The sequence below is a fragment of the Rhinoraja longicauda genome, chromosome 4 (assembly GCF_053455715.1).
Source record: "Rhinoraja longicauda isolate Sanriku21f chromosome 4, sRhiLon1.1, whole genome shotgun sequence".
Lineage (NCBI taxonomy): Eukaryota > Metazoa > Chordata > Chondrichthyes > Rajiformes > Arhynchobatidae > Rhinoraja > Rhinoraja longicauda.
In genome coordinates, this window is record NC_135956.1 from 75,986,835 (window position 1) to 75,999,563 (window position 12,729).

General features: G+C 37.3%; 1 protein-coding gene across 2 annotated transcripts in view; it reads right to left on the reverse strand.

The window, feature by feature from the left end:
- Window positions 1–12,729, reverse strand: part of arfgef1 (ADP-ribosylation factor guanine nucleotide-exchange factor 1 (brefeldin A-inhibited)) — a 148,432-nt gene that overhangs the window by 16,091 nt on the left and 119,612 nt on the right. For both annotated transcript variants that reach the window (XM_078398115.1, XM_078398114.1), the window contains 6 exons: window positions 11,601–11,761; window positions 11,152–11,282; window positions 8,477–8,606; window positions 5,251–5,386; window positions 4,056–4,194; window positions 1,101–1,173 (listed from right to left, as the gene is read on the reverse strand). In XM_078398115.1, coding sequence (XP_078254241.1) covers window positions 1,101–1,173; window positions 4,056–4,194; window positions 5,251–5,386; window positions 8,477–8,606; window positions 11,152–11,282; window positions 11,601–11,761 — 770 coding nt within the window. The remainder of the gene's footprint in view (window positions 1–1,100; window positions 1,174–4,055; window positions 4,195–5,250; window positions 5,387–8,476; window positions 8,607–11,151; window positions 11,283–11,600; window positions 11,762–12,729) is intronic.

A 12,729-nucleotide genomic window follows, 5' to 3' on the forward strand; every position in this document is an offset into this window, starting at 1 on the left:
TAAAATTGTACTTTAGTTTAGGAGCAGAGATAGTTCAAACTGCAATTTATTATGTAAGTGTGACTTTTTTTTCTTTTCCTTTAGTTTTATTTCATATTATATCAATGTCTAAAGATAACTGTGGCTATGCATCACCAATCAAAAATATATCCTATTAACCTGGAATATCTGATAATGGTCTTAATGAAAATTGACAATTTTGCGTAAGCATGCAATAATGCTAACAACAATGATTATATCAATTGAATGCTCTGTATTATTGTTTATTGCATTCAATGCATATTTCAATAAAGTTAATGCACCTGTGCTATGTGTAATATCTTACACAAAGGGATCAACTATTTTATTTAGTATTGCAAAATATAACAGATAACAGAGCAGAATATACAACAGTGCTTCCAGAGGAGCTAGTTACGGCAGGGACTATTGCACTGCTTAAGAAACAATTAGACAGGTATATGCATAGGATAGGTTTGGAGGGATATGGGCCCAATGCAGGCAGGTGGGACGAGTGTAGTGGGACATGTTGGCCGGAGTGGGAAAGTTGGGCCAAAGGGCCTGTTTCCATAATGTATGACTCTAATAATTAGAATATAAGTATCTATTGAATTGGATTAAAGATTTTGCATGAAAACATCAGTTTCTCTGAACAGCCTAGTTTAGAACAAACTTGTTTTACTTTGAGCTGATTTTGAAGAGTGCAACCTCGACACTGGCAATGAGCCTAATTTCCAAGAATGCAACACTCTCAACCCACAAAAGGCACATTTTTCTTCACTTTCTTGATCGTTAGTTTCACAATTGATCAAGTTGTATTACTACTGATTGCTTTACTACTGATTGAACTACCACAACACAGCACCTTCAATTACCATACACAAATTTAAAGTTTTACAAGAGCACAAGACAACATGTAAATATTATTTGAAAGTAATTTATTTATTTGAAAAATATATGAATAGGACCCTTAACATTCCAAGGTTTCAAAGAATGACTTAGAGAAAGTGAGTGAGGTGGAGATATGGAGGGGTTTAGGGAGGCAACTGCAGGGTTTAGAACTAAAACCAACATGATAATTTTGGAAGCAATGAAATACATACCAATTGCTTCTCTCCAGCATCATTTTGTAATGGAGAGTCACCTTCAGAGTGCGAGGGTCGCCATGTTAATAAACTAAAAACCAAATTAGAGTACATTATTTCAGTCCTAGCTGAAAAATTAAATTTGAAAAGTGTTATAATAAAATAGATTTGATCTCAGTTATAGACTATAAAATGGACATTTTAGCATTCCAATTCAAACAAGCAATACATAATCTAAAACAAGTATTCTGAATGAAGACCAAACTTCAGTGTGAAAGATAAAACATATCAAGCTTCATAATCAAATCATGACGCTATTTTTTAGCCTAGGCAGACAGGAAATTTCTAATCAACGATTGACATTTAGCCACATTGAAAGCACAAGTTAATCATTAGTAAACAGTAGAATTCTGCCAAATTCCAAAGCAATCAACTCTTACTCACAATATACTTTATAAACCTATCTCCATGATTCAATCCTTTGGTATATTTGAGATAAACTTCAAACTTCAAATGAACCTTATCAAGCACGCATCAGGTGATTGTATCTGTTCTCACAATGCCACCTTGGCCCCATAGCAGAATCGTCCATGTCGTGGGGCTGGAAAGTGGAAGTGTCCTGAGCTAATTCTGCTACCACCATCGTCTACTGTACAAGTGAGGCTCCCACTGATCGTCGCCGGAAGCTTGCGCCCATTTCAGGACGGACGTTGATAGTGATGTAACATTTGAATGATGGACACGAAAGAAGAAGTAGATGCCACCTTCACCACAGGTATTTCCAATGAGTCTTCCTTTTCTCTCAGCTGTGGTTTTTCTTCCACAATAGGTGATGGGCTATTGGGCTATAACTGTGGCTATTTCATTTTCTGCACTTCTGCTCTCACCCTCTTACCCAAAGAGGAAAAACTTTTTCAGTCAGAGAGTTGTAAATCTGTGGAATTCTCTGCCTCAGAAGGCAGTGGAGGCCAGTTCTATGAATGCTTTCAAGAGAGAGCTAGATAGAGCTCTTAAGGATAGCGGAGTCAACAGGTATGGGGAGAAGGCAGGAACGGGGTACTGATTGAGAATGATCAGCCATGATCACATTGAATGGTGGTGCTGGCTCGAAGGGCCGAATGGCCTACTCCTGCACCTATTGTCTATTATCTAAAGCAAGAATAAGGTCCTACATCCAAAAACTTCCACTCTACTAGCCCCCATTCTGAACAGATTGTAAGTCCTGACAACTCCAACATGACAATACATCAGCTATATCTCTCTTAGCATTTCAGAGACAATTCAACTTGGGACACTGGTTTATTCTATCTGCACTCTCACCAAGGCACCTTCCCCAGCAACCACAGAAGGTGCAACACCTGCTCTTGTCTTCTTCATTCTCACTGTCCAATGACCTAAACATACTTTCCATGCTGCATTTGATATGGACAATTTCTCTCTCTAGAATGGGAAAACCAAAGGCAATTAAGGGTAATTCTGTCCAAAGGCAGTTAAGGGTAATTAAGTCAATTCTGTCCACAAGGGTAATATTGAGCTTCTGTACTACTCAACCCCACTTGAAATTCTATCTTTAGCCTCCAATGCCATTGCAATGATGCCAATGCAAGAGAAACAACACTTCAACTTGCAACCAGGCATGTAACAGATTTCCATTCTCAAATGAATTCAAAGATTTCAGATCAGTGTCTATTCCAGCCTTGTAGCTCTCATTTCCAAAACACAATTTTTACTCCTGTCCGGGTAATTTATGTTTATTTTCTCCTTTCCTTGACATATCCTTTGTTAGTCACTAGTTTTTAACATCCTCTTTCCACCAGCCATATCACCACTATTGCCACTCACTTTCCTGCCTTCCCACTCGAACAAAGGTCTTACTCTATTGGGGGTGCTGGCTCAAAGGGCCGAATGGCCTACTCCTGCACTTATTGTCTATTGTCGTTTCTGCCTTCTCTGCTGCTTGTTTCTTCAGTTCCGATTGATTAACCTGACTTGTTAAATCTATTTCGTTCTCCAGGGATGTTGCCTGAAATGATTATTTTTAAGCATTTAATGTTTTATTTCAGATTTCTACCAATTACAGGAGTTAAACTATTCAGGTCAAGGCTGTGCCAGACACAGTCCCCTATTGGTCTTGAGTGAGATGATCACAGCCAGTTAAGATAGACACTAATTATTTAGCTTCTGAATAGAAAAAATAGGCTTTTGATTTCAATGGTCATTACTGAAGCAAACACCCGGCAAGGATGGGCTTAAATGAGATGCAATCATAATTCCAGATTATAAGCATACGAGCAAGAATAAGCCACCCAGCAACTTGCTCTGCAATTCTGTAAGCTCATAGTTGATTATAAGCTCAGTTTCACATTCCTCCAGTAACCCCACAGCTTTTGGCCTTTTGAGAATATAAGCACATCTAGTCTTAACAATATTCAAATACTCTGCTTCCACAGTTCCAAAGATTCACAGCCCTCAATGAAACAAGTTCACCTAATCTATCTCAAAACGAGCAATCACTTATATTTTAAAATTATCACATAGTTTGAGATTCTCTTTCGAGAGGAATCATCCATTCCATATCTATCCTATCAACAACTCCCTTAAAATCTTACATATTTCAATCAAATAGTCCCTCACGCTTCTAAATCTTAGCACGTAAAACCAAGCCTGTCCAATCTTTCCTCATGAGACAATCTGTCCATTTCTTTTATTTATTTTACGAACATATTACTGGAATTTGATAATGTCCCGGAATCTTTGCGTACGAGTTCATAAGTTATAAGGAGCAAAATTAGGTCATTGGGCCCATCCAGTCTACTCGCCATTTAATCATGGCGGATCTATCTTTCCCTCTCATACGTACAAAAGAGTAGCCTGGTAATTCATTCATTTTTTGAATGGATCAACAGAATCTCAATATAATTTTGTAGTATTATAAAAATTACAAGTACTTCTCCTATTCAAGAGGTTTCTTACGTGTGAGGAATAGTGGTCTTGAAGATGTCCAACATGCAAGTGCAAGTTTTGTCCCATGTTACTGGCAAAAACTTTTCCCCATTCAGAATGACAACATTTTCCAGACAATTAGTCCCAGATCGAGCGAGTTGTTCATTATCTGAGAGAAAAAGCAAGACATCAACAATTCATTATAAAAATTAAGCTTTTTAATTAAGTTTATTTGGATGAATTTCCACCATAGTCACAGCATGAATTGTGTTTTACTTTCTCCAGTGGAAAGCACAATACAATCTTCCCAAAGCTTCATTTCACTTCAGTATGAAGTTGGGCTAGGCACTGACTCTGAATTTGCAGCATTGCTTTCATTCAATGGCGAGTGATAATGTTCATAATGAATGAGTGACTGTTTTCTAAATACAGATGTCAGTACAAGCATTTCTTCTACCAATGACAAATATCCTAAAAAGGACAATCTTTGATAACATGGAATGAACTGACTGAATAAACGTAGTTCAGTTCCTGCACTTCATTGGGAAGATGGGCTTTCATGGTGATTTTAATTGACAGAAATCATATCAATTTTTGGTTAATGTTGACACCTTCAACAAATCTACAGTCACAGAGTTCGTTTCCATTAAAATCAGTTGTCTATCTGTATTTATACCGAGGTGCATTTTAACCTAGAGATCAGGTTCATTGACGTGTACATGAAAGTCAAGGATTCTTTGCAGAAAACAAGCTCCCATTGTTTGGAATTTACATTATACGGATATAACCTGTTGCAAAGACAGATTTAGAAGGTGATTAAATAACTCAAAACAGTATATTTCATGACAAACAGATGCTCTGACGAACCTCTTCAACATACAATAAAAGATGGTGGGGTATGAGTATGTTAGACTTATATATTGTTTTGTTTTCCTGGAAATCGCATCTTGAGGAACTTGACCGCATGCCTGTCACTGTATTGGCAGTGTAACTACAGCCCAATGTATCAGGTCATGCAGAAGTAGAATAGACTGTTCCCCTTACTATGCCAAATTTAAAGAGACAAAATGCCTATATATGTTTACAGATTCCTATTTTGTTGCCTTGCAAAATTTGCATATTGAAAACCCAATCTTGATGCTGCACACAATGTATATTAAAGTTTTTTTTGATGAAAGCAACAAAGATCTACTTGCATACTTTTGAATACTTGTATTTGTTTTACCTTGCTGCACACACCAGTATAACTGTGCAAATATATCATCCAGTAGGACATCATTGAGTACTTCAAAGTATTGCGTAAATACATCACAGATAGCATAAAGTGCATGGTTACAAGTGGTGGTCATCCATTCAGCTTTCTGAAAAACAAAGTCAGGCTTACATTAATATTCAAAATGCTTAATAGATCCCCCATGTCTATTATACATCACAACCTCCAGATTCTGTGTCAAGAGATCATGCAATAGGGAATGCTATGTAAATTGTTAATTCCAGGTTATTGTAAAAATGCACCACTGCTGGAGATGCAGAAGAGCTTGAAGTTAGAAATCTTCAAAGTGTCCAACAAAGTGTAAAGAATTTAAGCTTAGGTTTCAAAAGCTGTACCAGATATTTGCAAATATGTGCCATTGCACATAAAAGAAAAATCTTAAAATTTAAAAAAACGATGCTAGATTTTAGAAGAATGCTGCAGCGTCAAAGAGAAGATCACTGTCCTGATATTATTGCAATAGGCCTGAGGAAGACTAATCTATGTTAACTCAAAAAATTATTGTTGTTACTACAAGTAATAAACTGCAGACATCCTGTGGACTAGTTATTTCAAGGCATTGACTTTCTAGCTGTGCAAGGAATTAACCCATTAGCTAGCCCAGCTAATTTTCCTGATTGTTGACTTTGTAGGCTAGTTTTGATATGTTGACCCAAGATTGAGAGCCAGTCAGAGTTACTGTCGAGAAAACGTAAATATTTTTAGGACATTGGGTTATTAATTCATTGCAAAAAAGAAACCTGGTAAGTACATTCACACTAATATTTAGTGTTGAAATATTTAAACTTCATCATGTAAAGTCAAACATGTTATTGTTAATTTGCACAAACTTAAAAAAATTGATCTGAATAACATAAAATGGTTAAAGCTATCTTAATTTAAGTATTTAATAATCCCCAATCAAGAAAGATAAATATCCAGGTGACACTTCAGTGAGAAATGAAAATAACATTAAATAAATCGACTTTAACTTGTCACGGACAAGTTGGGCCAAAGGACCTGCTTCCATGACTTTCCGATTCTTTCTATTTCTATTTCTTTTAAGAATTACATTGATTAAAACTCTGAAATCAAAGTGAACAAACAAACCAGCTTTTAATCTACTACAAATGAGTAAATTCAGATGCTATACTAAGGATTATTAACTAGAATTATTATCAATGTGTACCTGGACTTTCAGAAAGGTCCCACAGGAGATTAGTGGGCAAAATTAGAGCAAATGGTATTGGGGGTAGGGTATTGAAGTGGATAGAAAATTGGTTGGCAGGCAGGAAACAAAGAGTAGGGATTAATGGGTCCCTTTCAGAATGGCAGGCAGTGACAAGGGGGGTGCCGCAAGGCTCGGTGCTGGAACCGCAGCTATTTACAATATACATTAATGATTTAGATGAAGGGATTAAAAGTAACATTAGCAAATTTGCAGATGACACAAAACTGGGTGGCAGTGTGAACTGTGAAGAGGATGCTGTGAGGATGGAGGGTGATTTGGACATTTTGGGCGAGTGGGCAGATGCATAGCAGGTGCAGTATAACGTTGATAAAGGTGAGGTTATCCACTTTGGTGGCAAGAATGGGAAGGCAGATTATTATCTGAATGGTGTCAGGTTAGGAAAAGGGGAAGTACAACGAGACCTGGGTGTCCTTGTACATCAGTCACTGAGAGTGATCAGCCATGATCGCATTGAATGGCGGTGCTGGCTCGAAGGGCTGAATGGCCTACTCCTGCACCTATTGTCTATTGAAAGTAAGCATGCAGGTACAACAGGCAGAGAAGATAGCAAGTTGCCCTTCATAACGAGAGGAGTTGCGTATAGGAGCAAAGAGGTCCTTCTGCAGTTATACAGGGCCTTGGAGAGACCACACCTGGAGTATTGTGTGCAGTTTTGGTCTCCTAATTTGAGGAAGGACATTCTTGCTATTGTAGCGCAGGTTCACGAGGTTAATTCCCGGGATGGCGGGACTGTCATATGATGAACGAAATAGAGCGACTGAGGTTGCATTGAATGAAAAACTTTTTCACACAGAGTTGTGAATTTGTGGAATTCTCTGCCTCAGAAGGCAGTGGAGGCCGATTCACTGGACGCATTTAAAAGAGTTAGATAGAGCTCTTAGGGCTAGCAGAATCAAGGGGTATGGGGAGAAGGCAGGAACGGGGTACTGATTGTGGATGATCAATCATGATCACAATGAATGGCCGTGATGGCTCGAAGGGCCGAATGGCTTACTCCAGCACCTATTGTCTATGTATCTATGTAATATTGGTTCCGTTTAGTGAAAAACACACTAGCGAGAGTATTAATCTGTTCCCTAAAATTATGTGACCTCCTGAGAGCTGCCGTGTTGCCTGAGTACTGAGAAAATTAATCCAGTCAGGCTTAACCATGCTTGGGAAGTTAAATGAACAAGATGCAACCTCACAGAGACATAAAGTTAATTACCATTGAGTAATAGGTTGGTTGCCAATGTATTGTTCCGTCTCATAAGATAGTCTGATTTGAAGGAGATTTTAATATTTTTTTGTTGCATTTTTCTATTTCTCAAGTAGTTAGATACTTCAAGAACAAATATTAATTTAAAAATAAGTTATTAATGACGGTGGCATGATGGCACAGCAGTAGAGTTGCTGTCTTACAAAGCCAGAGACCCGGGTTCGATTCTGACTATGTCTGCATGGAGTTTGTACGTTCTCCCCATGACCTCCATGGGTTTTCTTCAGGACCTCCCGTTTCCTCCCACACTCCAAACACATACATGTTTGTGGGTTAATTGGCTTGGTATAATTGTAAATTGTCCCAAGTGTGTGTAGGATAGTGTTCGTGTGCGGGAATGCTCAACAGCGCGGACTCGGTGGATCAAAGGCCCTATTTCCGAGATGTATCTCAAAACTAAACGAAAATAATATTTTTCCATTCAAGCAGCTAAGAAAATATGGAATTCTTTGTGACTAAATAGCCAATGAGGCAGAAATTACTGCATCATTTAAAATTATTTGATTACGTATTTGAAACAAATATTAAAATGGATCAAATAATGTTTTACTGAACATTGCATTATAGCTCCAACTGGAATGCTACAACTAATACAGATGAAATATGCTAAATGGCTTCATATTGTATTGTACTTTTACAATTATACATGAATAAAAGTAATTGTACTTCAAAAGTAACTATCCACATACCTCTGACTGTTGTTCTGGAAGCTTCATGTTGTCAAAGATCCTGAAAACAATTCTAAACAGATCTTGCCACCAATGCTTCTCAAAAGTATGACCGTAGGTTTTCATTATTTCAAACATCACAGTTAATCCCCTATGTCAAGATTAAGAAAAAGGTCAAATTATGACAATCTTGTGTACTCGTAAAAGATATATTTACATGTATCTTACACCTTAATTAGAGTGATTATTTCATTTATACGAGTGCCATGTTGCAGAATCTGAGATTAGCTACAAAACAGACTGTGGCATTCAATATTTTTAATTCACTGGAGAAAGTAGATATTGTTGGCAAGGCCAGCACTTAAGTGTACTTGAGAGACTAGTAATGAACCACCATCTTGGACCTCCGGTGTAGATATTCATAGACTGTTGTTGAGCAGGGAGTTCCAAGATGTAGAGCCAGTAACAATGAAGGACTGACTATATAGTTCCAAGTCAGGGTGGTGTGCAACATGCAAGTGGACCTGCAAGTGGTTGTGTTCTCATGTATCTGCTAACTGTGACCATCTTTGCTGGTATGGACTGAGGCTTTAGAAGGCGCTGTTGCAAGGGCATAAGGTGGGCAACTCACACGAGTTTTGTGGATGCTGCATGTTGCAGTCACTGGTGGAGGTACTTAATTATTAAAGTGGTGAAAGAGGTACCAATTAAGCAGGTTGCTTTATCCTGAACAATGTTGAGTTCTTTGAATGCTTTTACAGTTTAACACATTCAGTCATTTGGGGAGTATGTCCATTATACTACAGATTTGTGCCTTACAGATGGTGGAAAGGCAGTAGGTGCCAAGGACTGAATCACTGCAGGATAATCAACCACTGGCTTGCTCTTACAAAATATTTATGTGGTTATCCAATTGAACTTCTAATTAAAGTTCCCCTAGGATGTTAATAGTTTGGGGACTTGATGGTTTGGAGAATGACAGTGATAGATGGTTAGGCCCTCCCGCATTGGATATTGTCATTGGATCACACTTAGGTAGCACAGATGTTATTTAGCACATTAACTTGCTTATCTGTTAACACTTACCAATTCTCAAATAAATATGTTTAAGTATAAAAAAAATTAAAATGTCAATAAAATGAATGCAAAGCGATTTATTATTTATCGTCAGACTTTGTACATCAGCATCTTATATCATAAAGCAATATTAAAAAGAATCCAAGTGTGATAAACTCAAGAGAGATCATTATATCGGTGTCAGTGGGTGGCAGCAACTACAAAGAAACTATAGTGGTTTGGAAATCCTTTTTATTAAACTGTTCTGTGTGGACACTTGTCTTTAAAGATTTGGTAGTCTTCACAATATTGACATTAGGACCACGTCCATATCACTCCTAGCAATATAAAAGCAGCTTCACTACATGACAGCTGCGATCAAATTAGGTTTCTGTAAATCTAATTTGTTTTATCACTTACTTTCCAACTATACAGAAGCTGTAGTATAGTTAATGAACAAGTAACAGGTAATGATGAGTCAAAGTACAGGAAAGAGACTGATATTCTAAAATTGCATGGTGCCAGAACAATAATCTTGTTCGCAAGGTTAGCAAGATCAAGGAGCCGATTGTTGACTTCAGGAATGGAAAACTAAGGATCCATGAACCTATTTTCATCAACGGGACTGGGGTGGAGAGGGTCAACAACCTTAGGTTTCTGGGCTTGTGTATCTTTGAAGATTTATCCTGGGCCCAGCACATTGATGCAATCACAAAGTAAGCTCATCAATGCCTCTACTTCTTTAGAAGATTTGGTATGTCACCAAATATGCTGTTCAACCTTTACAGATATATGAGAGAAAGCATACTGACTGATTACATCACAACTTGGTTTGGTAACTTGATTGCCCAAGAATGAAGGAGAGTGCAGAAAGTGGTAGGCATTGCTCAGTCCATCATGGGTACTAACCTCCCTACTATCATAGAGATCTACAGGAGGGGTTGCCTTAAAAAGGCATCAAAGACCCACTACCACTGGAATGCCTGAAAACCGTGACCACCAGTTTCATAAACAGATTCTTCTCAGCAACCATCAGGCTCTTGAACAATGCAGTACACCAACCCCAGCAACTATCTTCAACAATGTACTTTGTTTTGGTTGCACTATGCACTTTGGTGATGCACTATCATAGTCTGCTTGCCGAATATTACAGATTATTAATTCATTATATTGTTGATTATTGTATATTTATGTGTGTGTTATTGCGTTAATGGGCCTGTAAAGCTGCAATTAAGAATTTAATTATTCTCTTGCTGCTACTTATGACAATGAAACTCTCTTGACTTGACTCATAATTCTTGGGCCCTTCTGATGAGATAATAAATATTATGGCACACAGGAAATAATTTTCACAAGAAATTATTCTGTCCTTTGAAATAAAACAATTTAAAATGTTAATCAAAGTAGTAGATAATTCAGAAGGGTTCAACAGACTGGATAGTTAAGACTGATGAAATATATTGAACAGCTTACAAGGTGAGCAAACTCTGAATCAGTTATAGTAAAACAAACTGTTGTACAATATATTTAAAAGAATGAAAAATATATACTGCCAAGAGACACTTTAAATCTTACATAATATACCAACACTATTGCAATCTGAAATACTGCTTTAATAACTTACAGAAATAATTTCTTACCTAGTTCTTACGTCTAATTTGCATCTATTAATTATGCAAGACAACTCGAACAGAATTGGAAACCATCCTCTCACCCAAACTCGGTCTTCAGCAGGTACATTCATATCATCACTGGTATATTCATTGAAAGCCTGTAAAATAGAATAATAGAAGGGAACAATTTAAATAACTTCTGTAAACATTAACCCCGAATACAATTATGGAAACAATACGACTTCCACATTGCTTTTTTTTCTCCATCCTATCTCTGTATGAGTCACATCTTTCTTCATTGGAGAACATCCAATAACAAAAGCCAAAACCAGCCATTTGTGTTGTCTGCCCACCCTGTCCAATGTCAAACATTCACAGAACAACCACTCATTCCATTTCAAAGTCCTCAGTAAGATTATTTATTGAAGTTACATTAATGTACAATTATACTTAATTTGTGATAACCAAGATCTCACCTGTGGTCTCTCTGACACATATTTTGCACAGTGACGAATGAGACGGATTGCTTCCATGCTTGTATCAGGAAAAGCAGCATTGCAGGCAAATTCTGACAAACATTTCACTGCATCTTGAAAGGAATCTATTGTTGCTGGGAAATGCTTTGCAAATACATTCACTGTGAAAATAATATGAAAATGATACATTTGACTTTACTACTCTTAAAAACTAATTTTTGCTAATTTCAGGTTAATAATTGATCTCTTTATTTAAATGTGTGACACATTAAAACCACCATTAAAATTGAGACTGACTCCAAATTAAAATTGGATTAAGGATTGAATTGAAAGGTTTTGTAATCCTGCGATATTTGTTGTATTCTCTTTTGTTTATGTTTAACTTTACTTTTTAGAAACTTGAACAATGAAATGCACATCGGAACGCAAGAGGATGCAGAGAGTGATGGACTCAGCCCAGTCCGACATGAACCAACGTTCCCCACATTGAAAACATCTATGAAGCGCTGCCTCAACATGGTGCCCTCTATCATTAAGGATCCCTACCATCTAGGCCATGCTCGCTTCTCACTGCTACTGTCAGGTAGAAGGTACAGGAGCCTGATGACCGCACCACCAGGTTCAGGAACAGCTACTTTCCTGCAGTTATCAATTCGCAAAACATCCTCCACAAAATTAATGCAACCTCTGCAGTAAAACACCACAAATCACCTCTTGCACCATAGACTTATTTTCCAACTGTGCATTTTTGCACTAATGCCTTATTCTTTAGCAGTCTTTTTCTTTTCACTTTCTTGTAGAATATGTAAAATTTATATACAATTTATGTTTTTGTGGTGTTTTAGTCTATGTGCCTACAATAAAGCTGCAAGCAAGATTTTCATTCCACCTGTACCTCACGGTACTTGTGCATATGACAATAAACATCATCATATGAGAGATGAAATGAAGTCCTGGGTTTGCTGTGCAATAATTGGAGAGACTAGAGTATATCTAACAGATTTTTCACTGGTATAATAAGGTTTGTTATTTACCAAGCACATTTCTATTCCAGTTTATTTTGCTTAGGGGGTTGTAGTACAAGATTTTCTTTGATAAATGGTTATTATAAAACCAACAGAGGTTTATC